Genomic DNA, 22334 nt, shown 5'->3' on the forward strand with positions numbered 1-22334 from the left:
TGTGGAGCCGCACTCCTGTGGCCCCGCCAGCCTGGTGGCCTCGAGAGGGTGCTGAGTGCCAGCCACGTCCATCACACGTGGGCCCCGTCAGGCCCCAGGGTCACCAGGTGGGCCCCAGCAAAGTCTGCGGCTGCTTCCGGATTAGACCCTGAAATTCCTGGGGGGCAGCTCCCCCAGCCCTGCCCCAGCCGCTCAGCCGGCCCCCACCCCCCACAGCCCCCCGCCCGCCCTCAGCCTCCTGTTTGTTCACTGACAGATCCCGTTATCAGCGGGCAGCACACACAGGAAGTCCGGCCGGGAAGGGCCCATCCCAATCCCGATTTACACAGGACGGAGCATAAAAAGCCACCCTTCCTCGTCCCAGGAGGAGCCTCCCTGCCCCGAGGCGGCCGTCCCCATGGCCCAGGAGCAGGCTCCCGTGGACCGGACAGGCGGGCAGCCTCTGGAGGCGCCTCGAGGCGGCGGGCGAGGGGCGGCAGGGCCCACCCCCGGCCCGGGGAGGCGGCAGAGGTGGCCATGGCCGAGCCGGGGCGCGGGCAGCAGCAGGTACGGCAGGGGCGGCCCTGCAGGGACGGGCGCAGGCAGGACGGGGCGACCATGGGCACCTGTGGGCTGAGCGCCGAGGGCTCTCCGTTCTGGGGCCACCTCACCGGCACCCCTACTGGTGCCATCCTCACCTTGGCCAAGGGCACCCGATGGGGTGGCCCGGTCTGGACCAGCCTGGCCCGCTCCACCCCCATACCTGGCACTGGGCAGCCCAGCAGCTCTGTGACCCCTGGAAGGGGAGCCGGTGCAGTGCTGACCCTGCCCTCGAACCGCCTCCTGGGCCACCCTGCTCTCCCGGGGAAGCCCCTGGGGTCAGAAGCAGGACCCCTACCCCCGGCCCCGCCGGCCCCTCTTCTCTGGGACCTGTGAGTCCCAAGCACATCCCCCAGGGGTGGGCAAACACCCCAAGGGTGTCGGGGATGGGCGCCAGAGGGGAGACAGGAACCCTAAAGCCAAGGTGCAGCCAGGATGGGCTGTGGGAGGGATCCCCCCGCTTTCTGTGGGGCTGGCTGGGGATCGGGGAGAGGGACAACTTGGTGGGGCACAGTGTGGGCATTCCGTTGGTCCCCCTGGCACCCTATAGGAGTCTCCTACCCAGAGCAGCACAGGTCCCCAAGGGCGCACAGGGGACTTCCTGGCCCCTGCCCATCCGCCCCAGCATGTATGACGAACACCCACGTTCCAGCAGAGAAAGCAGAGGTTAACCCACCACCCAGCTTAGCAGCCAAGCCAGGACCAGCCCATCCAGCGTTCCAGGCCTCCCTTTTTTTGTTCAAGCTGGAGGTCAAAGGGTCAAATGACCAGCTTCAGGGGCTGGATGGGGGCAGGGGACGGAGCAGGGCAGCTTTCCCCTGTCCCCCCTAGGCCTGGCCCGGAACTCTTTACTGGCTGGGACCGCCTGCTGGGGTTAGAGCGAAGAGACCCCTCCAGTGGCAGGGAGCCCCCACACCATCCTAGCATCCCAGCAGCAGCTTCCCAGCTGCCCTCAGAGCATCTTCCAGGGGCTTCCGGGCCCCCTGGTCCAGGAAGGGGCTCCCGTCCAGCCACCTCGGGCCCCTTCTTTCTCCTCCTGGGCGCCAAGGGAGGCCTGAACCGGATGCCCTGGAGCTGCTGGCTTTGCCCGAAGGCCCCCTCCCCGTGTACCCACAGGACACCCACCCAGCACCCCGAGCTGTGCAGAGAAGCTTTCCATCTGGGGGTCTCAGGACCCCCCAGCAATGAACACAGCCAGGCTGAGGGTGTGTGCAGAGCTGAGTGGCCATCTGAGGGTGGGGGTCTGCAGGCCAAGTGAAGGCTGAGGGCCCTCAGCGGCACGGAGGCTGGCCCGACCCCCACCTGCCTTGGCATGTCAGGGGGATCCAGGCTGTGTGTCTGACCCACAGACCCCGGGGCCAGGGAGGCACGGGCGGCCCCCACCACCCAGAAGAGCTGCTGCCGCCAGCGACCGGGGCATGAGGGAGCCCCCTTCCCCAGGTGAGTGCCCCGGGCAGCAGCGGGCACCTTTTACCTGCACACACACACACACACACACTTAGGTAAACAGGGCCGGGGCTCGGGTTCGAGGGAGACACTGCTGAGACGGGCAGGCCCAGGGAAGGCTGGGGTAATCCTGGTGCACAAATGACGGGGGGCCCAGGAGGGCCGGCCGCACGGGGGGCCCTGCGGCCCACTCCACCACCTGGGGCTGTTTCAGCCCACGTTGCAAACGTGCAAAGGGGCCTGGACAGGAGAGGGGACGGGCCCAGGAGGCCCCCGCGGTGACCATGCAGTCGGGGGACTCCTCAGGGGTCTGAGGCGCACTCAAGGGTGGTCCCAACTGTCCTGAACAAAGGTGGAGCCCGGTGGAAGCCCCGCAGGCCCCCTAACCTGGCACATGGGCCAGCAGCGAGGCTCAGCGCACACCTAGGAGCCAGCAGGGCGCTGCTGAGGCCGCCACCCCCCATCTGTAGAAGTCTATGCGCCCAGGGGTCACTGCCGTTCACCCCAAGTGTGGCTGCAGAGCAGCCGTCGCCTTTAGCCAGCCCCTGGTGCCCAGTGAGCTGGCCCCCCGGTTGCGATGGCCATCCCAGGAGTCGTTGCTCAGCCTGAGGGGGTCGAGAGCTAGCTAGTCCCGGCTGGCGTGGGCTCTGCCTCCGGGCACCTGGCCGCAGTCTCAGCCCTGCGTCCCGTGGAGCGGGCTGGGAGGGGCGGCAGCGATCGGGGGCGGGCTGTGCGTCAGGAGCCCCGGTTCTAGCTGACTCACTGCCCGGCCCCGGGGACGCCGTTTGCCGCGGAGCCTCAGTTTCCCAACCTGCACAATGGGGGCGGGCGGGGGGTCCGGCGCCCACCCGGGGCCCGGGGCGGGCCGGGGGCGGGCCGGGCGGGGCGGGGCCGGGGCTGGCGGGCGGGCGGGGCCCGGGCCCCTCGGCGCGGTGGCGGCAGCGGCGCGTGCGCGCCCCGGATTGGGCGGTGAGTGCGGAGGGAGCGGGGCGCCTGGCTGGGGGCGCGGGGACTGCCGCGGGCTGGGGGTGTGCTCACAGTTCGGGCTGGGGTCCGGGGGGCTGGGGCCGGGAAGGCGGGGGCCCTGGCCACTCGCGGATCTGGGGCCGCGGGGCATTGGGTGGGGGGGGCGACGCGGAGCGACCGCAGGGAGCCCAGAGGTGAGCCGGCCCGGAGCGCCGGGCTCTGCCCCTCGGCCACCGACCCCCAGCCGGGCCCCGGGTCCGGAGAATGGGGCCAGCGGCCTTGGCAAAGGGCGCCCCCTGCTGGTGACGGGTGACCCGGGCCCGGCCACGAGGGGTGGGGGGGGTCCCTGGGCGGGGTGGGGGGCGCCACCGCCCCTTATCCCGCTGTCCGGGCCCTGCGGCTCCCCCAGGGCTTGGCCCGCAGCCTGGCGGGCCAGGGACTCCGCAGCCCAGGCCAGCTGTACCCTGCGGTGGCCGGAGGGGGTCACTTCACCCTCGCTCCTGCTCCCCACGATGCAGGGGGAAAGGGGAGGCGTGGGGTGGGCAGTAGAGAGGGCGCACCCCCAGGGAGGCATCTCACCCCGCGTCTCCACATCCACCACCCCCGGTCCTGACGTCCAGAGCACCCCTCACGGTGGAAGGGGGGACCCAGAGTCAGGCCCCTTGCTCTGGGACTCAGTCTCCGCGGGTGGCAGCTGCGCGGTGCAGCATCCCCCCCAACCCCGGGCAAGTGGGGGCAGGCTCCTGCAGACCCTCAGAGGGGATGGGGCAGTATTGCTTGTCATCCTGGAGGCAGCGTGGGTCCCCCTACCCTGCCTGCCTGCCTGCCCTGTCTCCCGCCCCTGTGGGGCTGTAACTGCAAAGGGAAATGAGACTCCTCGGCCCCCAGCGCAGGAGGCCAGGGCCAGCCGCTTCCTCTGGGCTAGGAGAAAAACATGACTTTCAAAAATCCAGTCTCTCCTCTGAAAAAACACGACTTCCTTCCTAACCAGCTTTCCATAGGTAGCGGAGGTGCTGGGTGGGTGTTTGTGGGGGACAGTTACATGTGCACGAGCTGTGCCCCCCAGCTGCTCAGTGTGGGTGCCCTCAGGGTCTGCAAGCCCACCGGCCCGCCTCTGCCTTCCCGGGGCCCATTCCCAGGGCTACCTGTCCCCCCTCATTTCAGTTCTTGCCAGGAGTGCCAGGCCCCCAGGTGTGTCCCTAACAGGGTGCCCCCCTGCAGAGTTCGTCCCCTGAACCGCCTGACTGCAGGATATACCCCAGCCCGGAAACCGCCAGGAAGCAGCCACCCCCTGCTGTCCCCAAACTAAATCCAGCACCTCAGTTGCCCGCTGCAGCCTCTGCCTGCTTGGCCACCCAGCCCTCCCCTCGCAGACCGCCAACAGAGAATGGGGGGGGAGGCTCACAGGAAGGACCCTCGTGCAGCTCTAGGGCTGGGTGGTGCGGCGGGTGAGGGCCTGGACCGAGCGCCCAGCTGAACCCCAGTGTGGATACAGGGCTCAGCGATGCTCCTGGTGGTCCCTGTCTATGGGACTGACCGTCAGAGCCAGAGGAAACTGAGTCCCAGGGAGGGAGGCGACTGTACCCAGACTCTGTTACCTGCCCCCAGCACACGCACAAGCTCAGCTCCTTCCTGTACCCTGTCCTTCAGGGGATCCTGGGGGGACCTCAGATGGGGCTCCTGGAGCAGGGGAGCAGAGCGCTCCCCAGACTCTTGGCGCACAGCGACGGCAGCCCCGCTCCAGTCCCCAAATTCTGGGCTAGGCTTTCTCTCATTCCCAGAAATTGCTCTCTAGCCTCCCTGGCTCCCACCTGCTGCCAGGACAGGGATGTGATAGGCTCCACTGGCAGGAGGGGTGCTGCTCCAACCCCCCCACCGTCCGGGGCCTGATGGAGCCACTGTCTTGGGCGCCCTGGAGGCGGTTTGCACCATGTGGTTCAGGCCCCAGCATAGGAGTGATCCCTCCCAAGGACAGGCCCCGGCCCCACCCCAGGAGGACCTCCTGCCTGCCGGGCACCTATACGCCCAGGCTCCCAGGTCTGGCACTTGAGGTCCCTGAAGGCTGCCAGGGCCAAGCCAGCTGGGGTGGGTTTCAGACCTGCCACGACGCCCCATGTGCAGACCGAGGTTTAGGGTACAAGCCCTGCCCTGCTGTGGGAGGGCCCCAAGCCCAGCCAGGGGAGGGAGGGGTGGTCCCCCCTCGGCCCCCGCCTTCCCCGGTGAACCTGACCCAGCCCAGCAGGGCCCAGGTGCATCTCTCCCCAGGCGAGGGCATCAGCTTCCATTTCCAGACCCCGATGTCCTGGCCCTTCTGTGGTCCGGGGGTGGGCTGTATGTGGCTGGTGAGGGCTGGCCTCCTTGTCCAGGCGGGCTGGGGGTGAGGAGAGCTGGCACTGGCCGTGGGGGCTCCCCCGCCATGGTGAGAGGCCCCAACGAAGCAGCTGAGCCGGGCAGGCGTCACGAGCCAGGGGGACCATCTCTCCCGTGGTGCTGGCTCGAGGGGGTCCGGCAGAGGGACCTACAGGGCTGTGCTCTGTGCTCCAGGCCACCCTGAGGAGAAGGCCGTTCCACCCGGAAACTCGGGCCATGTGGGGCTCCCAGAAGCTGCTTCCACTCTGGTTCCTGGTGCTGGCAGCGGGCGGCATGGAGCACGTCTACCGGCCTGGGTGAGCCAGGGCTTGGGTCCCTCAGCCCTCCCTGGGGGCAGCCCCCAGTGTCCAGGGAGCTGGCATCTCCCTGCAGTCCCTGCTGAGGGTGCCGTCGGGGAATCCCCTGCCCAGGTGCCTGGCTCCCCTGGGCTCCGGGGTTGGAAGGTCCCAGCCCTGGGAGCCCCCTGCTGATGTCCTGGCCCCATCCCTCCCCCCTGCCCCCACAGACGCAGGGTGTGTGTCATCGGGGCTCCCCAGGGCCCCGTGTCCGAGTCCTTTGTGCAGCGTGTATACCAGCCCTTCCTCACTACCTGCGACGGGTACCGAGCCTGCAGCACCTACCGGTGAGCGCCCCCCCACTGCTGCCCGCCACACGCGAGCCCTGGGGCCGGGAGGGCCCCTGGAGGGAGACCGAGGCCCCGAGCAGTGAAAGGCCTTGTGGAGGCAGGGTCTGAGTGTGTCCTGGAGACGGGGTCTCGTGTACCTGGGCGGCCCCGGACTCAGGAAGTGACTGCCGTGACCGCAAGAACCAGCCACTCCAGGACTGTCCGGCGCATCGGCCCCCCAACCTCATTTTAGAGGGGTCCCCCACCTTGTCTGCCCCCCTCCACTTTGGGGACTCTCCCCCCGACCCCCAGCATCGTTGGTTGCAAGATTTTACCCTCTTGGTTCCCTGAAACTTGCCTCTTCCCAGTCCTGCCCTCTGGGCTCCAGGGAGCACCCCCTTCCCTTGGCAGCCCCCAACAGTTACAGATGGAGATCCTTCCCCTCCCCCAAGACCCAGCACATCCCAGTCTGAGCCAGCATGGGCTCGGGGGCGGGCGGGGGGCAGAATCTCTCGTTCTTTGCTGCGGGGATATGATGTGGTTGGGAAAGATTCTATTTTCCGTGAAGTTCTTAAGGACCTCTGGTGGGGGACGGGGACAGGGTGGGAAGCCCCTTTCCCTCAGGGCCTATAAGCCCCCCAGAATAGGAGACTCCCCCCGAGGTACCACCTCTATCTACTCCACCCCAGGCTTCGCTGGGCTTCTGCCCACACGGCAGCCTGGGACAGGGAGGCGACTTGGGTGGGGACCCTGAGGTGCCCTCCCCGGGGGGAGAGGCGTTCTGGGGGCACAGCCGCTGACCTCGTCCATGCTAGGGGAGATGGCTCGCGCAGCTTCTGAACGGCGCGGGGCCGGAGCCAGCCCAGAAGGCGGGAGGATGTGGCGACGGGGTGGGGAAACCAGGCCCCAGTGGGGGGCGCCCTGGTGGCAGCACGGAGCCCCCGTCCCTCCTGCCGCCGCACCATGAGGGCCACAGGCCCTTCTGAGCCGCCACCGTCCCCCCAGGACCCTCTACAGGACCGCCTACCGCCGCCGCCCCGGGCCAGACCCCACCCGGCCTCGCTACGCCTGCTGCCCCGGCTGGACGCGGACCGGCGGGGTGCTGGGGGCCTGTGGGGCAGGTGAGCACCCGGGCTCAGGGAAGCAGAGCCTAGCAGGGCAAGAGCGGGTCCTGCGTGGCACCCATCCCCTGGCTGCACACTCCCGCTGCAGCGGGGCCCCGGGCACCCTCCTCGTTGCTGACAGGCCTCCCCACCCCCACAGCAATATGCCAGCCACCATGCCAGAACGGAGGGAGCTGTGTCCAGCCTGGCCGCTGTCACTGCCCTGCGGGATGGCAGGGCGACGCCTGCCAGACCGGTGAGGCTGGCACCCGGCCATCCAGAGGAGGAGGGAGCCCCCGGGCACCTCCCACGGGTCCTGGAAGCCCCCTGAGGGGTGGGTCTTGAGGGGGCTCAGGGAGGGTGCTCGTGCCTGACACCCCCTTCCTGCAGATGTGGACGAGTGCAGCGCCGGAGGGGGCGGCTGTCCCCAGCGCTGTGTCAACACGGCGGGCAGTTACTGGTGCCAGTGTTGGGAGGGGCACCGGCCATCTGTGGACAGGGCAGTCTGCCTGCCTGAGAGAGGGGCCCCCAGGGTGACCCCAGACCCCGCGACAGGTAAGGTGCCTTCTAGATGCCACTCCTGCCGCTGTGCCTGGGGGTGGGTAGGGCGGGCCGGGGGAGTGGTGGTGATGATGGGGGGCTTCCCGCGGGGACGGTGGGGAGGGCCTCAGCTCAGCCGTCGCCGCCCGGGGTCCCTTCACCAAGCAGCCGGAGACACAGCACCTCCGCTGGTGACGGGACATTATTACTTTTGGTACGCGCTGTGACGCTTCAAACTCGTACCGTGAGTAATAATGCGCTGTCAGCAGCCCGGCACGGAGCGCGCGGACGTCAGCCCAGACCACCCTGAGCACGGCGGCGGCGCTGGGGACCCTGGCCCCCGGGGGGCGGGCATGGGTGAGGCTACGACTGCCCGGGGCCACCTTGCGGCCCTGGAGGAAGGCGGGGCCTGGAGAGGGGGGTGGGGCGGGGGTGGGCAGGACAGCAGCTGGGGCTGGAACCTGGTCCCGAGGGCTGGGTCCCACACCAGGAGACCCCCCTACATGGGACTGTGAGGCTGGCCCAGGGTGGGGGGCGCGAGGCGGGGAGCCGGGCCTCCCTGACTCCGCAGCTGCCCTCCCCAGGAGCGGACAGTGAGGTCAAGGAGGAAGTACAGAGGCTCCAGTCGAGGGTGGACATGCTGGAGCAGGTGAGGCCCGGGCTGGGATCCCCGGGGTCGGGGGGGCTCAGCCTGGGAGGGGCTCTGTGGGGGTGTCCTGGCGAGGCGGCTTCTAGGGTGCCCTTGGTGTGGGCACCCTGCCCAGCAGACGATGTCTGGGACCCCAGGACGTGGGGGCGGGGACCCCACCAAGAGCCAGAACCTCGGTCCAGTCCATGCCTTGCCTTTGTCCCTACAGGGATAGCGCCCTGAGGCCTTCCCACAGGGTCCTTGACTTGAGACCCCCTCAGAAGCCCCTGTCTCCCCTCCCTCAGCCCTTCTGACTAGGGGTCCCAGGCCTCGGGGACCCTTGGCTGAGCGGGCCTGTGTGGCGTCACCTGTGTCCACCAGCCTCCACGGGCTCCCGGCGCAGCAGCCCCTCTGGTGGACACTGCGGGGCCCTGCAGCTGGATCTGGGTCTGCGGGTTGGCAGCGCTGTGCTTGCTGGCCACCTTACGGAACGGACAGGGCGAGGGTATGGCCCAGGGTCACACAGGTCTCCCACCCGGCTCCCCGGGGCCTCGCCCACCCCACAGAAGCTGCAGCTCGTGCTGGCCCCACTGCACAGCCTGGCCTCCCGCGCCCTGGAGCACGGACTCCCTGACCCAGGCAGCCTCCTGGCCCACTCCCTCCAGCAGCTGGACCGCATCGACTCTCTGAGCGAGCAGATCTCGTTCCTGGAGGAGCAGCTGGGCTCCTGTGAGTGCTGTGGGCTCCATGACCTCCCCGGCCCCCCAACACACACAGCCTAGGACCCCTGCTCCCACCCAGAGGTCAGAGGGTGGAGGGCGGGGCCGCCATGGGCTGAGTGGGTGGGTCTGTCTGGCTGGAAGGTGCTAAGAAACGGTGATCTCTGACCCCACCCCACCCCACCCCCATCCACCCACAGGTTCCTGCAAGAAGGAGGTGTGACAGACCCACCTGCCCCGTCCCGGCAACTGAGAGGAGAGGCTTTCCTCACCCGGCCCTGCCCTGCCCTGCCCCGCCTCTGCTGACCACGGAGGCCCAGGGCCCCCACCTGGGGCGGGGTGGAGTGAGGATCGTCCTGTGTGAATCCAGCCCCAGCCAGCCAGCCCCCTGCACCCCAGCCAACTCTTGCACCAACACAGCCAAGGACGGTACAAGGTGCCCTGCCCAGGGCCTGGGGCTGTGCCCCTCACTGGGCAACCCTGTCCTTTGTCAGAATAAAATGAGACTTGAGCTGCTGTGTCCACGAAGGCATCTGGGGAGCGTCCTGAAGCTGACGGGCCTCCCCCAGGCCGATAGCCATGTGCTGGGAGAAAGGCAAGACAGCCTTGGGGCTGGCAGGGAGGCTGCCGGCCCCCCTCCCCGGCCCCCCTAGACAGGGTCTTGGTGCCCTCTCCAGTTGGTGGCTCAGCTGGTAAAGAATCTGCCTGCAACGTGGGAGATCTGGGTTCGATCCCTGGGCTGGGAAGACCCCCTGGAGAAGGGAACAGCTGCGCGCTCCAGTGTCCTGGACTGGAGAACTCCATGGTCTGTATAGTCCATGGGGTCACAAAGAGTTGGACACGACTGAGCGACTTTCACTCCAATGGGGCTGGAGGGTGTGGTTTCAGTGAAGGTGACCAGCTGGCCCCACCCCCAGCCGGCAGCCAAAGAGCAAACCATTAGCTTCCTTTTGACGTGCCTGACGGACCCCTGGGCGTGCCTGCCACCCCCAGTGGAAGAAAACATTCCAGGATGACCGTGGCCCCAGCCCCGGCAGCAACACTGCCCAGGGTGACGGCTGGGGGGGCTCCACACTCGTCCAGGGGCGCCGGAAGTGAGGGCAGCTTGAGGATGGGAACCCGAGGCAGCCCTGCCCACCCTCTGAGTGAGCACGATTCAGCAGGCACTTCCAAGAGTTCGTTTATAAAAAACAGTGACGAGCACAGTACCCATTCAGCAGACTCGCTCCCCAAGGCCGGCAGGAGCCGCAGACCCTGCTTTGTGGCTCCCTGAGGCCCAGCTGGCATGAGGCCACCTGGGGGCGTGAGACCAGGCGTCCTGGCCCCCGAGCCCGCCTCTCCCTGAGGGCCTGATGCAGGCCTGGGCGGGAGGGTGGGGCCGGGCAGCTCGGCCCTGCCCTGTCAGCCCATGGGGGTCCAGACCCACTCCCACACCAGACCCCCGAGGCACAGGGGTGGGCGAGGCCCTGCCCTCAGAGCTTGGGGGGCTGACTCTCCCTTGCAGGGACATCGGGGGGCCTGGACCCAAGACAGTGACAAGAGGGGCCCCGCTTCCAGGGGGTGACGGCTAGAGGGGACACAGTGGTGTCTGGTGGGCGGGGAGCGGCCCTCTGTCCATCGTCCAGCCAGGTCCTGCCCTGCCCCAGGCCTCGATTACTGGGCCTCCTGGGCGTCGGGCCCCAAGGGGGCCCCGTTCTCCTGGGGGATCTTGGATATGTGGAAGAAGCGCGTCCTCATGGCCTGATGGCAGGTGTCCAGAAGCTTGGGGACGTCGGCGACAGTGAGGCCACGGGTGGGGATGGCGTCCAGCACCTCCACCTGGATGGTTCCTGTGGGGGAGGGGGAGGGGCATCAGCCGCCTGGGGGGCTCCTGCGGGGGGCCTCTCTCCCCCCATTTTGGCTGTCTGCCAGCCTCCCGAAGGCCTGGGCTGGACCGGGCTCTTCCCGACACCCCAGTCTCCGGCGGTTGGCTCTTAATTGAGAATCACTGATGCAGGCATTCACATGCTCTCAGGCACGTTCACAGCGGGCGTGGACGAGTGCGTGCCCCCTTGGGAGGACCGCTCAGGCTCCAGGATGTTCCCTCCCCCAGGAGGCTCCAGGGCAGCCCCCTCCTGCGATCCACAGGGGTGCAGGCGGCCTCAGGGTCCCGGGTGTGCGGCAGGCAGCTTCTCCCTTGGACCCCACTTCCCACCTGGGCGCCAGGCACCCTCGCATGGGGGTCTGGAAGGAAGGGTGGAGGGAGGTCCTAAGCTCCGTGGCAGGGGGCATGGGGGCGTCCCCGGGAGGCTGCTGCCTGAGAGTCAGGGCTGGATGCACTGGTTCAGAGCCCATCAGAGCCCAACCTGGGCAGAGGAAGTGTGCCCCTCAAGGCCCCCCGAGCTGTGGGCACGGCCCAGCCCGTGTGTGAGAAGCTGGGCCTCTGCCCACCCCCGGGAGCCCTGATCTTGGGGCTCAAGGCGGGGCCTCCTTCCTTCTAACCCCCAGTCACCGAGGGGCACGGCCTGGAGTGGCCCCCCAGAAGCGGGGTCCGGGTGTCACGGGGACTGAGATTGGGTGGGCGGGCCCCCATGTGGCAGGTGTGTGTGGCGGGGGGCGGGGGGCTACCTGAAGTGAAGAGCTTCGTCTTACAGCTGTAGAAGGAGGAGAAGCTGGAGTAAACCACGGGGATGATGGGTACCTGGGGACAGCAGACGTGGCAGCCTGAGGATGGAGCCCAGCCTGACCGCGGAGCCTGATCCCCAGGGACAAGCTCGCGGGCAGACCCTGCCTGCCCCCATGACCCCTGTGGCCACCGGGCAGGCATACCACCCTGCCTCAGGGTGCTTGCATGCGCTGCCCTGGGACACCCTTCGTGCCTGGGTGGCCCCGAGTCCATAAACTCATCCTGCACATCCTTACCCAAGTATCCCCTCCTCCAGGAAGACTTCCTGGGTTGGCACACATCCATTAGATTGACATTCTGCACCCCGCAAGGGTCCCAAGATGACCCAGGGCCCTGTCCAGTTTAGCCAGAGGAGATAACTGAGGTCTTTCTGCCCATCTCTTCCTTCCCAGCCTCTCCCCCAACCCCAGGGAGAAGCTGGGGGCAGCTCCAGTCAGGGGACGTGGCAGGGCCTGCCTGTTTTCCCGGAAGACACCAAGGTCAAGTCCAATGGTGACTTCAACGGTGCTGGTTCCAGTGTCGGAAATGGCACCTGGGAGTAATCATTAACCCTGGGGTGGGGGGGGACTGACAGGAAATACGCTGCCTGGCGTCCTGGCTGAGACTGCCCTGGCCCCACCACCCCCCAAAGCTCCGCTCCGCTCTTCTCTCCCATGACCCCCGTGACCCCTTCTCCACCACAAAGGGAAGAGACACCGGCCCCGGGCCTGTGGCAGGGGTGTCCTCCTCCTCGTGCTTGGGCAGGACGGGTCCCCACCCCCGTCCACCCCTCCCTCCAGCTCTCCCACCCCCCCAACCCCAGTGCTGGCTGGGAGCTTCTGGAAGGAAGGCTCTCCCAGCCTTGCTCGGGGCCACCAGGGGGTGCTCGAGGCCACCTGTCACAGGTGAAGCCCAGGAGACAGCAGAGCCCTGCCCAGCTGGCAGCCTGACTCTGACCAGGCAGGAAGAAAGGCTCCCCCCACCCCGAGGGCTTTCATCTGCGCTCAGCCCCCAGCATAGGACCGGGGGGTGAGATAGGCACCCGAACCCACCCGGAGCCCCACACCACAGAGGGACATGCCCCAAGCCTCTCCTGACATCCCCCGGAGATCCCCGGGACACCCGGGACAAACTGTACCCCTGGAAGTCAAGGACCAGGGCAACACGAGGCCCCATGCCGGGCTCTCCGCTCACTCTGTCCTGGCCCCTGTGAGCCCTGGTGCACCCCCCACCCCCCACCCCCCAGCCACTGCTCAGTCCCAAACCTGCCCTGGCGAGGGGTGCAGGGGGACTGAACGCAACCTTAGCAGAGCCCTCCTGACAGTCCAGGAAGCGGGCCTTCTTTACACCAACCCCAGCCCCCCTCGCCCGGCCAGCGGGAAAACGGGGTGCTGGAGCTCCGTGGGCAGGTACGGAAGTGATGAGCGTCATTCCAGCTGGTCCTGGGGTGAGGAGGCCCCAGCCTTCACGCTCAGGGGCCCCAGGGACTGCCCTCCACGGCAGCTCACAGACAGGTGCTGCCTGTCCAGAGGCAGGTGGTCCCCGAGCGCCAGTGGCCCCGGCCGGCCGGGAGGTCACCGTCAGCCGTAGGCCAGCCCAGATGCGCTTCCCGCCCTGGCCGCACCAGGCCGCAGCCCCGACGTACCTGGGCCTGGATCGCCAGGTAGAAGGCGCCTTTCTTGAAAGGCAGGAGGTCCCCGTTGTCATTCCGTGTGCCCTCCGGGTAGATCCACACTTTGAGCTGTTGAGGAGACAGGAAGCTGCACCCAAAAGCCGGAGGCTGCCCAGGGAGGCACCCACCCCACTTCTCAGCAGAGACCACCACCGCTGACAACCGAGGCCCCGCACCTGGCTCTTCCATATGAGATTCACAGACACACAGCGATGAGGCGTGTTCTTCTGCCGCAGGGACTCGCCCTTGGGGCTGACTTGATGCCACAATCGGGCCTGAGTGTCCACAGCGCCGGGCGCCCCAGCCCCGGGCACTCACCTTCTCCCTGACCATGCGCTCGCCCACGTCAGTCATCACGCTCATGGCCGTCTGGGAGTGCTGCCGGTTGATGAAGAGGACGCCCCCCAGGTACATGATCAGGCCCACGGGCCCCAGGAAGAGCAGCTCTCGCTTGGCGATCTGCACGCAGCGGTCGGGGAGGACCTCCATGAGGCCTGTGGGCGCCAGACACCAGGTAGGGACAGGAGGAGACAGCGCAGCTCAGGGGCCAATCCCCAGGGAGAAGTGGGCCAGCCCCGGGCCTCGGGTACCACTGGCCCCTGGGCACCGTCTGGCCTCTGAGCCTCAGCTTCCTAGCAGTGGGGGGCACTGCAGCAGGGCCCGGAGCCCCACACAGGCTGCCCAGTCCTGTTACCCGCTAGAGGGAGGCGCGGGTCCCTCCCTCCAGTGTCAAACCCCCGCCTGCCAGCTCAGCTAGGTCCAGCCTCTACCAAGTAGGACAGCAGCCTCCCCCTACCCTCAGGCAACTGGGGAGGGTCAGTCCTCCCCCAGACCCCACTGAGGCCCAGCCTTACCCATCATGTCCAGGATGCTCTGGTGGTTGGAGATGATGACGCAGGGCTGGTCCTCGTCCAGCGTCTCACGGCCTTTGACCTCAAAGCGGAGGCCATATGCATACTTGAAGGACCGGACGAACCAACTGATGATCCTGCGGGGGAGATGGGCCCCGTGAGCAGAGGGCCACTGCCCCAGCGTGACGTGGGCTCTGCGCGCACAGCCCGGAGACCCCCAGCCCACCCTGGCAGGCTGGCCACTGACCCTGAGCCCGCCTTCCCCTCCGAGCGCCTTCAGGTCTTGTCCCCCAGCAAGATGGCGAGTGCCCCCCCCCTCGCCTCCCCAGCCAGTGACATGAAGGTGGCACGGAAGCAAGGCCTCGGGGACTGACGCCTGGCTGTGGGAAGGACGCCCCGTCCACGTCCAGGTACCCGGATCTGCAACTGTCATCCAGCCTCCACGCCGAGTCCTGCTTGTCACCCCAGGCCGGGGGCCCGGCTGAACGGCGGGGATGGAGGCTGAGAAACCCCTGGGCTGGGTGAACTCTGCTCTCAGCCGCATCAGAGACCGAAGGACCCAACGTGGAGAGGCCGCCCGCAGAGGAGGCCGGGGCAGGGGGCCCCCCACGGGAAGTGACCGTCCCTCAAGGCAGAGCCATACCCACGGGAGGGAAGCGTGGGTACCAAGTGGAGACCTTGGCGAGGAGCTGCGGGCTGCTTCCTGGTTCGGAAGAGCTGCTGCTGGGGAGGCCGGCCCGGCAGGCACCATGGCTTTCACACCCCACACACACACACACACACTCTCAAGGTCACACCAGGATGCCAGTGGAGCTAGGATGTGCGTGGGCCCTGCTCCCGGCAGGAGGCTGCCCTGGGCACTCGTGACCTGGAGGGGCCTATCCCTGCAGGAGGTGACGGGTGAGGGAGACCATGCGTGCCCCTGTCTTTGGGTAGCTGGCTGGCAGGGAGAAGGCTGACACCGCACACACTTGGCACGGGACAGGTGCCAGTCAGGGGTCCGTGCACACGGGGCGATGGAGCCCGCGGCTTGAGGTCACTCCTCTGCCGCTCCTGCAGGCCCCCTGGGTCCTTCCCACCCGTGGGTGGGGGCGGGGCTGAGGGTGAGCTCCCGGTGACCCAAGAGCTTTCCACTTCCCACACAAGATTCATGCGTGCGCGCGCGCACACACACACACACACACCCAGCCGCCAGGGAGCTCCTCACAGTCCTGACCGGGAGGGAGGCCTTTTCCACTCCAGCCAGAAGGGCCTGGGCCCAAACCCAGTTCTCAATAGAGCAGAGGCTCAGAGCGGGTCCTTGGCCCGAAGGCAGACTCGTGTCTTTAAAACTGTGGGTAAGATGCATGCAGCACATTTACCCTCTGAACTGGTTTCAAATACACAGTTCAAGTGCGGTCACGTTGTTGAGCAACTGCCCCCACCGTCTGTCCCCAGGACTCTTTTATCTTCTCAAGTTGACGGACACGCTGTTCCCGTTACACACACACATCCTGCCCCGGGCCCCAGCATCTACTTTCTGTCTCTGTGGATAAGACTCCTCTGAGCCTCACACGAGTGGATCCTATCGGCTCTGCCTCTCTGTCCCAAAGGCAGGCTCGCATCTGGCCCACACAGCCTCTCTCCCCTCCTCCTCCCACGGCGCAGGTGGGAGAGAGGGGCTGCGCGAGGGAGGCAGCTGCGCCCCGGCTGCTCTCACAGTCGGGCCAGCCGGCCTTGCTGGACCTGGAAGCCGGGCCATCCTCCTTAGCGCTAAGCCTCTGCCAGCTCGAGCCAGACCTGTCCCTTTGTCCCCATCCGGCTCAGAGGTGCCCCTGGCCGGACACTCTTGGGAGACCTCGCCTGGCTACCTCAGCTGGGGAGCCTCGGGCTTCTCGACCGCCAAGAGACGGCTTCTCGGGTTGTGAGGATTGACTGATCCAAGGAGGGGGCGCAAGCAGGCCATTCACCAACAGGAGAAAACGTGCGTCGTCCAACAACACAGAGGCACGCAGTCTCACTAGCCATCAAAGGAAGTGCGGATTGAAACGAGAAGCCCTGTCCTCTTCCTTCGGATCGGCAGAGGACAGCCAGATAACGGGAGGTGTTGGCAGGTGTCGGGAAACGGTCCGAGGCTGCTGGCTGAGGTGGGAGATCGCAGAGGTTTCTGGAGGAGGGCAGGTTGGCAGGACCTAGAAGAGCCCTTAAGAAGCCTAGTCCCTGAGATTTGCAATCCTCTTCTGGCAATTGATCCTAAAGCTGCCAACGCACAGGCGCAGTCGGGATTAGGGAAAGAACCCCTCAGCATCCCCGTGGGGACAGCCCAGATAGACAGGGCCGCGGCAGAGGAAAGAGCAAAGATCCCTACTTATTTGCTGTCAGGTCGGTTCCCGGGACTTCTAATGCAAACCTGTCATTTGCATTGCCCTGCCAAGCTCACAGGCAAAGTCCCAGGCCACATCTGGAGAGGACAGTGGGTCACTCTCTGGTGGTATCTGCTGGCTCCATTTTTCTTCTTAAACAGTTGTGATGAAGGACCTCCCTGGTGGTCCAGTGGTTAAGAGTCTGCCCTTCCAATGCAGGGAGGCCCGGGTTTGATCCCTGCTTTATTCCCTGATTGGGGATCTAAGATCCCCCATGCTGCCTGACTCAGCCAAAAGGAGACAAACTGTTGTGAAATATACATAATATAAAATCTATCATTTTAAACCATTTACAAGTGTATAATGCAGCTGTCCCAAACCTCTGTTTCCAGAACTTCTCTGTATTTTCTTTTTGTATCTAATTGACAGGATCAGTATTTGGGGGTGGGGGATGATGAAAGATACTGTATATACCGTGATCACAGTATCCTGTGATACTCAGCCTAGCAGGGGCCTCTCCCACCCCAGTTGAGGCAGACCTCCCAAGGACCAAACGGTTCCAGGAGGGACCGACAGGCCAGGGAGCAACTCGCTACATTTTACAAATAACTGCACTCAAAACCAAAAGACACCGCCACTGATGTAAGTACAGGAAGCTGCAAAAGAAAGGGGCATCCCGGGAGCAGACAGAAGCAAGAGATGCTCCTCACAGGGAGGGTCCATCAGTCACTCCCTGCAGGGGGGCGGGCACCGGGTCTCGCTCTTCCTTCTACTGTCCCGTCTTGTCAAGGTTTTCAGTGAAAGCGGTGGGGATGTCGTATCATCTTCACAGTGCTTCCTCCAAGAGCAGGGAGGCCGCCCAAGCTGTGCAGAGGCTCCAGGGCCCCGGGCAGGGACAGCCGGTCTGTCCTGGCCCGGAGTGCAGCACGCACATAACCACAGGGATGGACGCCCCACACCCACGCCCGGGAGCAGGCGCTCCACGCTACCTGCCAAGCCTGCTCGGGGACAGACGCCAACTGTCCAGTTTCGCTCAGACAGTAACCCCACAAGGTCATATACTCCTACACCAGGGAAGTGGAGGCTCAGCAAAGCTGAGCGACTGGCCCAGAGTCACACAGCAGGGAAGCTGGGATGGGCTGGAGCCCGCCCCTAAACTCCAGGGTTGCCAGGTGAGGTGTTCTAGCTCCTCTGCAGGCCTCCCCTCACCCCCTGAAGGGGGTCTCTGGTCCCCACCACCCCCCACAGCAGGAGGGGCTCTGCCCTTCTCTCCCCACAGGAAGCTCTGGGCAGCCGCTGTCCCCAGGCAGCCAGGCCTGCCCAGCCCAGGCCTCTTCGGAGCCCAGCTGACCCCAGTGCCCCTCCCCACAGGAAGCAGGGCCCCAGCTTCAGGGCGGGAGTCACAGGTATGCCCGGGATGTTCATACCCCAGCTCCAGTCCTGCCTTCCCAGGGAGGCGGAGCCAAGGCTGCCTGAAGCCAGGTGGCCCAGCCTTCAGAAGCACTGCAGGCAGCTGCCAGGTGGGTGACTGGTGCCAGAGCCCCCACAAGGCAGGGGGGCCCGGCCCCCTTTCCAAGAGCCCAGGGGGGCAGTGATCTCCTTAAACAGAGGCGCCATCCTCACCCCTTGTGGGTCTTTCTCAGGAGCCCTCCATTTAACCCTGATCGGGGCCGCTGGCCTCGAAGGAAGTGCCATAAACGTGTGGATTCTCGGGGGCCTGGGGCCGAAGCCCTGGCAGCCAGCCTCCGTGGACCAGCCATGCTCATCTGCGGACACCTGGACCCCACCCCAGCTCCAGGTCAGACAGGCCCTGACGCTCCTCTCACAGCTGTGACCTTGGACAACAGACTTGACCTCCCTACGCTTCTTGTTTCCACTCGTGAGACTGGAAGGTCGTGGAGGGGTTGAGCTAGATGAGGCTGGACGCCTGAGACACCTGCCAGGCCGGGGGGCCCTCCACAGACAGCAGCTGTGTTGGGGACAACAGAGGAGGAAAAGATTCCAACGTAAATGGAAGAAGCCCCTCCCCCAGCCGGTACCTGCTCCTGGCCACTGGGAGGTGGTTCAAGGTCAGGTCTCGGCTACCTGTTGACCTTTGCACTCAGCCCCGACTCGGGCTAGACAGCTATTTCGGCCAAGCGGTGCCAAGTCCTCAGCCAGACCCCGTGGGCTTTGCCTTACAACGTGGCGGGGGTGGAGGGGGGTGGTTGGTGGCACTCACTCGGGAAGGCCGTGCCAGGAGGGCAGGCACACAGAGCCAGCGGTCTGCTCAGGGGACACGAGGCCCCAGCAAGGCCGCCTGGTGGGCAGCGGCCTTTCCCAAGCGTCAGACGAGCCGGAACACTGGGTGGGCAGGAGCTGGGGGTGCTGGCCTCTGCAGGTGCCCAGAGGTGCTAACGGGGGCTCAGGAGTGGGGTGGAAGGCGGTGGGGCCGTGAGCTCTGCTCCCGGGCCTGCAGGAGTCCACCCAGGGGGAGGGCTGCCCCCACCGTCCCACCCCAAGACCAGGGCCCCAGGCCCTGGCTGCAGCGATGCCCATCCTCAACGTTCCAAGTGGGTGGGGGCTCCACCGACCCGGCACCTCACTCTCCTGCCCCCCACCCTGCAGCCTAGCTGTGGTCCCAGGCTGCCTGTCCTGGTCACCTGGAACGTGTGAGAAAGGAAACTCTCTGCGTTAAGGTGCTGTTATCTGGTTTCCTGATTCTACAGCCAAAGCCAGTTCTAACACACAGGATTATCCTGGGCCTCACTCTCTTCACTGCCCAGCAGGTGTGATAAGGGCACCTGCCCCCAGGACGAGGACCCAGCCTCGCCTGGCGTGCAGGCCCCCGCCAGTCTGGGAGGGGGTCCCTGGCCTCGGCCCCAGCGTGCTCGCAACAGTGCCTGCCTCTGGCCCTCCACTCCCGGCGCGGCCAAGCACACTCAAAACTCACAACTCAATGGCAAAGGCCTCCTTGGCTGCCCCATCACAGAGATGGGCTGCTGGTTACAGGGAGATGGGAAAGCGAGGGGGTGGGTGGAGCTGGGTTGTCCCTCTTGGAACTTAGGACTTCCCCTGAGCCTGGTCTCCAGCCCCAAAGCAGCCAGGGTGCTGCCCCCAGCCCCGATGCTGGGTGAGACAGAGGAAAAGACCCACCTGGAAGTCATCCTTGGGCTCTGCAGCCCAGGTCCGCCACATCCTAGTTCTGGGACCTCCCAGTTGCCTCCTCCCCGCCCCAGCCCCCGGAGACATGAGTTTCAAGCTGCTTCTCTGCAGGCTCATCCATAAAATGTGACTAGGAACACCTTTCCCTAAGGATGAAGCATCCACCAGCACATGAGGGTGCCAGACAGAACTGATGGGCAGAGTCCTTTCCTGAGGTCAGGGTGGGACTGCAGAGGGAGGCAGCCAGGCACCCACAGTCCAGCCCAGGAGGGGCCTGAAATGAGGGAGCCTGTCCATACAGCCCCCCAACCTCACCTGTCCTCGTGGGCCTATCCCTGGAGGGGCACAGCGCCTAGAGGGACACAGCGCCTCCACGACCTCTGCATTTCTCAGCCCTCCTCGGCCGCATCCCTTGGGGAACTCGTGTTCACAAGGGACCCTCCTCTCTGCCATCACTGGGGAGCCATGGGTGTCATCACTATGACCCACCCTGTGGGACCTGGGGCTGCAGGGGAAGGGGGCTGTGGGTTCCCAGACCCCTAGGCCTGCCTCTCTCTGGGGAGGACTCAGCACCTCTGTCATGTCCTGGGTTGGCCTGTGCAGAGCCTGAGTCGGGGGCTGCCCCGGGGAGGGGAGCTCCCTCCTGAGCTGAGGAGGACGTCCCAGCAGGCCCGAATCTCGTGCGAGGCTGGGGGCCGAGCTGGGCTCTGGGCTCGGGGAACAAGCCCGAGGCAGCTGAGGCCACGGGGCTGGCCAGGCCTGGGCTGCCAAGTGCTGGTCAGGCCAGCCTGCCAGTTCCACCACCTGGTCAGAAAGGGTGGCCGTGACTTCCAGCCTGACCCTGGGGAAGCAGCTTTCAAGCCCAGGCCTGGAAGAGCTAGTTGGACCTTTTAAAGACAAGGCTACCTGACCACACAGAGCCAGGGAGAGAGAGGGTGACCACTGGGAACGCCTGTTGAAAACCTGCTCCAGGACTCGCTTCCCACCTGCACACAGCACAAGCCAGGCTCAGGGCCCCCTCCTGCCTCAGAAACAGACGCGCCACCCTCGGGCCTGGCTGTGGGAGGGCAGCTGCCCCTCCGAGGAGCCCACCAGCCCTTGTTGCCGGAAACCACTCCCTGCCCCGCTCCTGGCTGGCCCCCAGCAGGTGTGGAACGGACTCGGGTTGTGAGCCCACTGTCTGCAGGGGGTCCCAGGGCCTCAAACTCAGGCCAGCATCCCTGCCGGCAGGGCCCAGCCCTGAGGAACCCCCTATTTCTGGATACAGGCCCTCCCCATCCCAGAGAGCTGACTGCTTGGGAAGACAGCTGGAAAGGCAACAAGTGGGCCTCCCCTGTGATCTCTGCTCCCTGGGTTGCTGCCCTGGGCCACGTGGGGCAGGGGAGGGCAGGGGAGGCACTGGAGACCCATGGCCCACCCACCAGGCTTCCCCACTCTTAGTCCTCCCGCCCATTCCTGGGGCGGCGGGAGCCACAAATCCCTGAAAACAGCCGGGGAGAACTGTACAGAGCAGGCCAGTCTGGCAGCGTCAGCCCATCCGGATGGACAAGGCCAGGAGGGGCAGAAAGCCAGGACCCCTCACCCCCTGCCCTGTGAACGCTGGGGTGGTGGGGGCCTCAGGGACCACAGTATTCCCACCCCAGGCCACGGCCAAAAGGCCATCATTGCCAAAGCCACAGGGTGGCATGTTAGCAATGGCCCCTCCCCATCGGAATCTGGGGAAAGGGCCAAGGAGCCCCTCTCGGGCCACCATGCCCTCCCCAGCCTCTGCCCCTGCCCGGGAGAGCTCCATCTCTTCCTGTCAGCCCAGCCTGACCCCTACCGCAGCAAGCTCCCCAACCCCGGGGATGGGAGGGGGGACACCCCAGCCACCACCGTGTTCTTTCCCCTGGCTTAAAGCTGGACCGCAAGGGCCAGCAGTCCCCGCCCAACCTCCGCGGGCTGGAGCCACCACACCTTCCTAAGCGGAAGGAAGGGGCTGAGCACAGGTGCGCTCATCGCCCGACAGGTGGGCGGGCGGGATGGCGGGGAGGAGACTGAGACACCCGGGCGCGGCGGTGCACGGCGGCTAGCCCCCACCCCCCGCCACGGGGAAGCGGCACCGAGCCTCTGCCCACCCGGCCCGGCCGCATTCCTCTCGGAGCCGCCCCGGCACCCTGCGCGGCGCCGAGAGCCAGACCTCTGTAAAGCCCTCCGTGTCGGCCCCTGGCCGGGGCCCCGGGGCAAGGGCGCGGGGACACGGCGACGCAGGCTCCGGAGGCCGCAGCCCACCCACCACCACCCCCCGGAGCGCTCCCCGACCCGCTTTCCCCTCGGGCGTAGAGAGCGCCCCCCGCCCCCCGCCCCCCCCGGAGCCCTGGAGAGGCGGGCGCGGCAGGAAGGAGGGAAAGGACACGGGAAAGTTAGGGAAGCGGAAGCGGCTCCCCCGCGTCCGCCCGGCCCCCCTTGCCTCATGTTCTCCACCGTCCGGCCCCCGTGGCGCAGCAGGCAGACGACCGCGGCCATCGCCGAGGCCGTGAAGCAGAAGGCGCAGTACAGGCCGATCTTGGCGTAGAAGCGGGCCGAGCGGCTCAGCTGCGCCAGCAGCAGCAGCAGCAGCAGCGCCGCGATCAGCCACGGCCACAGCTCCATAGCCGCGCCCGGAGCCCCGACGGCGCGGGCCGCGGGCTGCCTGCCTGGGCTCCAGCCGCGCGGGCTGGCGGCGGCGGCGGGCCCTCCTCCTCGCC

At 66.6% G+C, this 22334-nt stretch overlaps 2 protein-coding genes across 8 annotated transcripts; one reads left to right on the forward strand and one right to left on the reverse strand.

Moving 5' to 3' along the window:
- Nucleotides 1–314: 314 nt before the first annotated feature.
- Nucleotides 315–9466, forward strand: EGFL7 (EGF like domain multiple 7). 7 transcript variants are annotated; one of them, XM_025262417.3, is made up of 10 exons: nt 331–546; nt 1929–2019; nt 5536–5657; nt 5867–5983; nt 6971–7086; nt 7229–7324; nt 7459–7623; nt 8193–8257; nt 8803–8965; nt 9156–9466. In XM_025262417.3, exons 3-10 carry the CDS (start codon nt 5578–5580, stop codon nt 9176–9178), a joined length of 825 nt encoding a protein of 274 aa, XP_025118202.1. In that variant the 5' UTR covers nt 331–546; nt 1929–2019; nt 5536–5577; the 3' UTR covers nt 9179–9466. The 7 variants fall into 7 exon arrangements, 5 of the variants coding, with proteins under 5 accessions (XP_044782584.1, XP_025118202.1, XP_044782581.2 ...); XR_006543709.2 differs by lacking the exon at nt 9156–9466 and having other exon boundaries at nt 315–546; nt 8803–8880; XM_044926649.2 differs by lacking the exon at nt 7229–7324 and having other exon boundaries at nt 318–546.
- Nucleotides 9467–10119: 653 nt separating this feature from the next.
- On the reverse strand, nt 10120–22334 carry AGPAT2 (1-acylglycerol-3-phosphate O-acyltransferase 2). The gene is made up of 6 exons (XM_025262421.3): nt 22058–22334; nt 14126–14259; nt 13590–13765; nt 13245–13340; nt 11563–11635; nt 10120–10784 (listed from the first exon to the last, which is right to left on the reverse strand). The coding sequence occupies exons 1-6, from the start codon at nt 22237–22239 to the stop codon at nt 10609–10611; spliced, it is 837 nt and encodes a 278-aa protein (XP_025118206.3). The 5' UTR covers nt 22240–22334; the 3' UTR covers nt 10120–10608.

The sequence above is a fragment of the Bubalus bubalis genome, chromosome 12, assembly GCF_019923935.1.
Source record: "Bubalus bubalis isolate 160015118507 breed Murrah chromosome 12, NDDB_SH_1, whole genome shotgun sequence".
NCBI classification, from domain to species: Eukaryota; Metazoa; Chordata; class Mammalia; order Artiodactyla; family Bovidae; genus Bubalus; species Bubalus bubalis.

Excerpts from the sequence above, each read along its gene's own strand:
- EGFL7 (XM_025262417.3), top strand. The coding sequence starts at position 5,578 with ATGTGGGGCTCCCAGAAGCTGCTTCCACTCTGGTTCCTGGTGCTGGCA. Across the intron at positions 5,658-5,866 it reads GAGCACGTCTACCGGCCTGG|ACGCAGGGTGTGTGTCATCG; the intron begins GTGAGCCAGGGC and ends CTGCCCCCACAG. Across the intron at positions 7,325-7,458 it reads GGGCGACGCCTGCCAGACCG|ATGTGGACGAGTGCAGCGCC; the intron begins GTGAGGCTGGCA and ends CCCTTCCTGCAG.
- AGPAT2 (XM_025262421.3), bottom strand. The coding sequence starts at position 22,239 with ATGGAGCTGTGGCCGTGGCTGATCGCGGCGCTGCTGCTGCTGCTGCTG. Across the intron at positions 11,636-13,244 it reads ACCTGGCGATCCAGGCCCAG|GTACCCATCATCCCCGTGGT; the intron begins GTACGTCGGGGC and ends TGCTGTCCCCAG. Across the intron at positions 10,785-11,562 it reads GACGAAGCTCTTCACTTCAG|GAACCATCCAGGTGGAGGTG; the intron begins GTAGCCCCCCGC and ends CCTCCCCCACAG.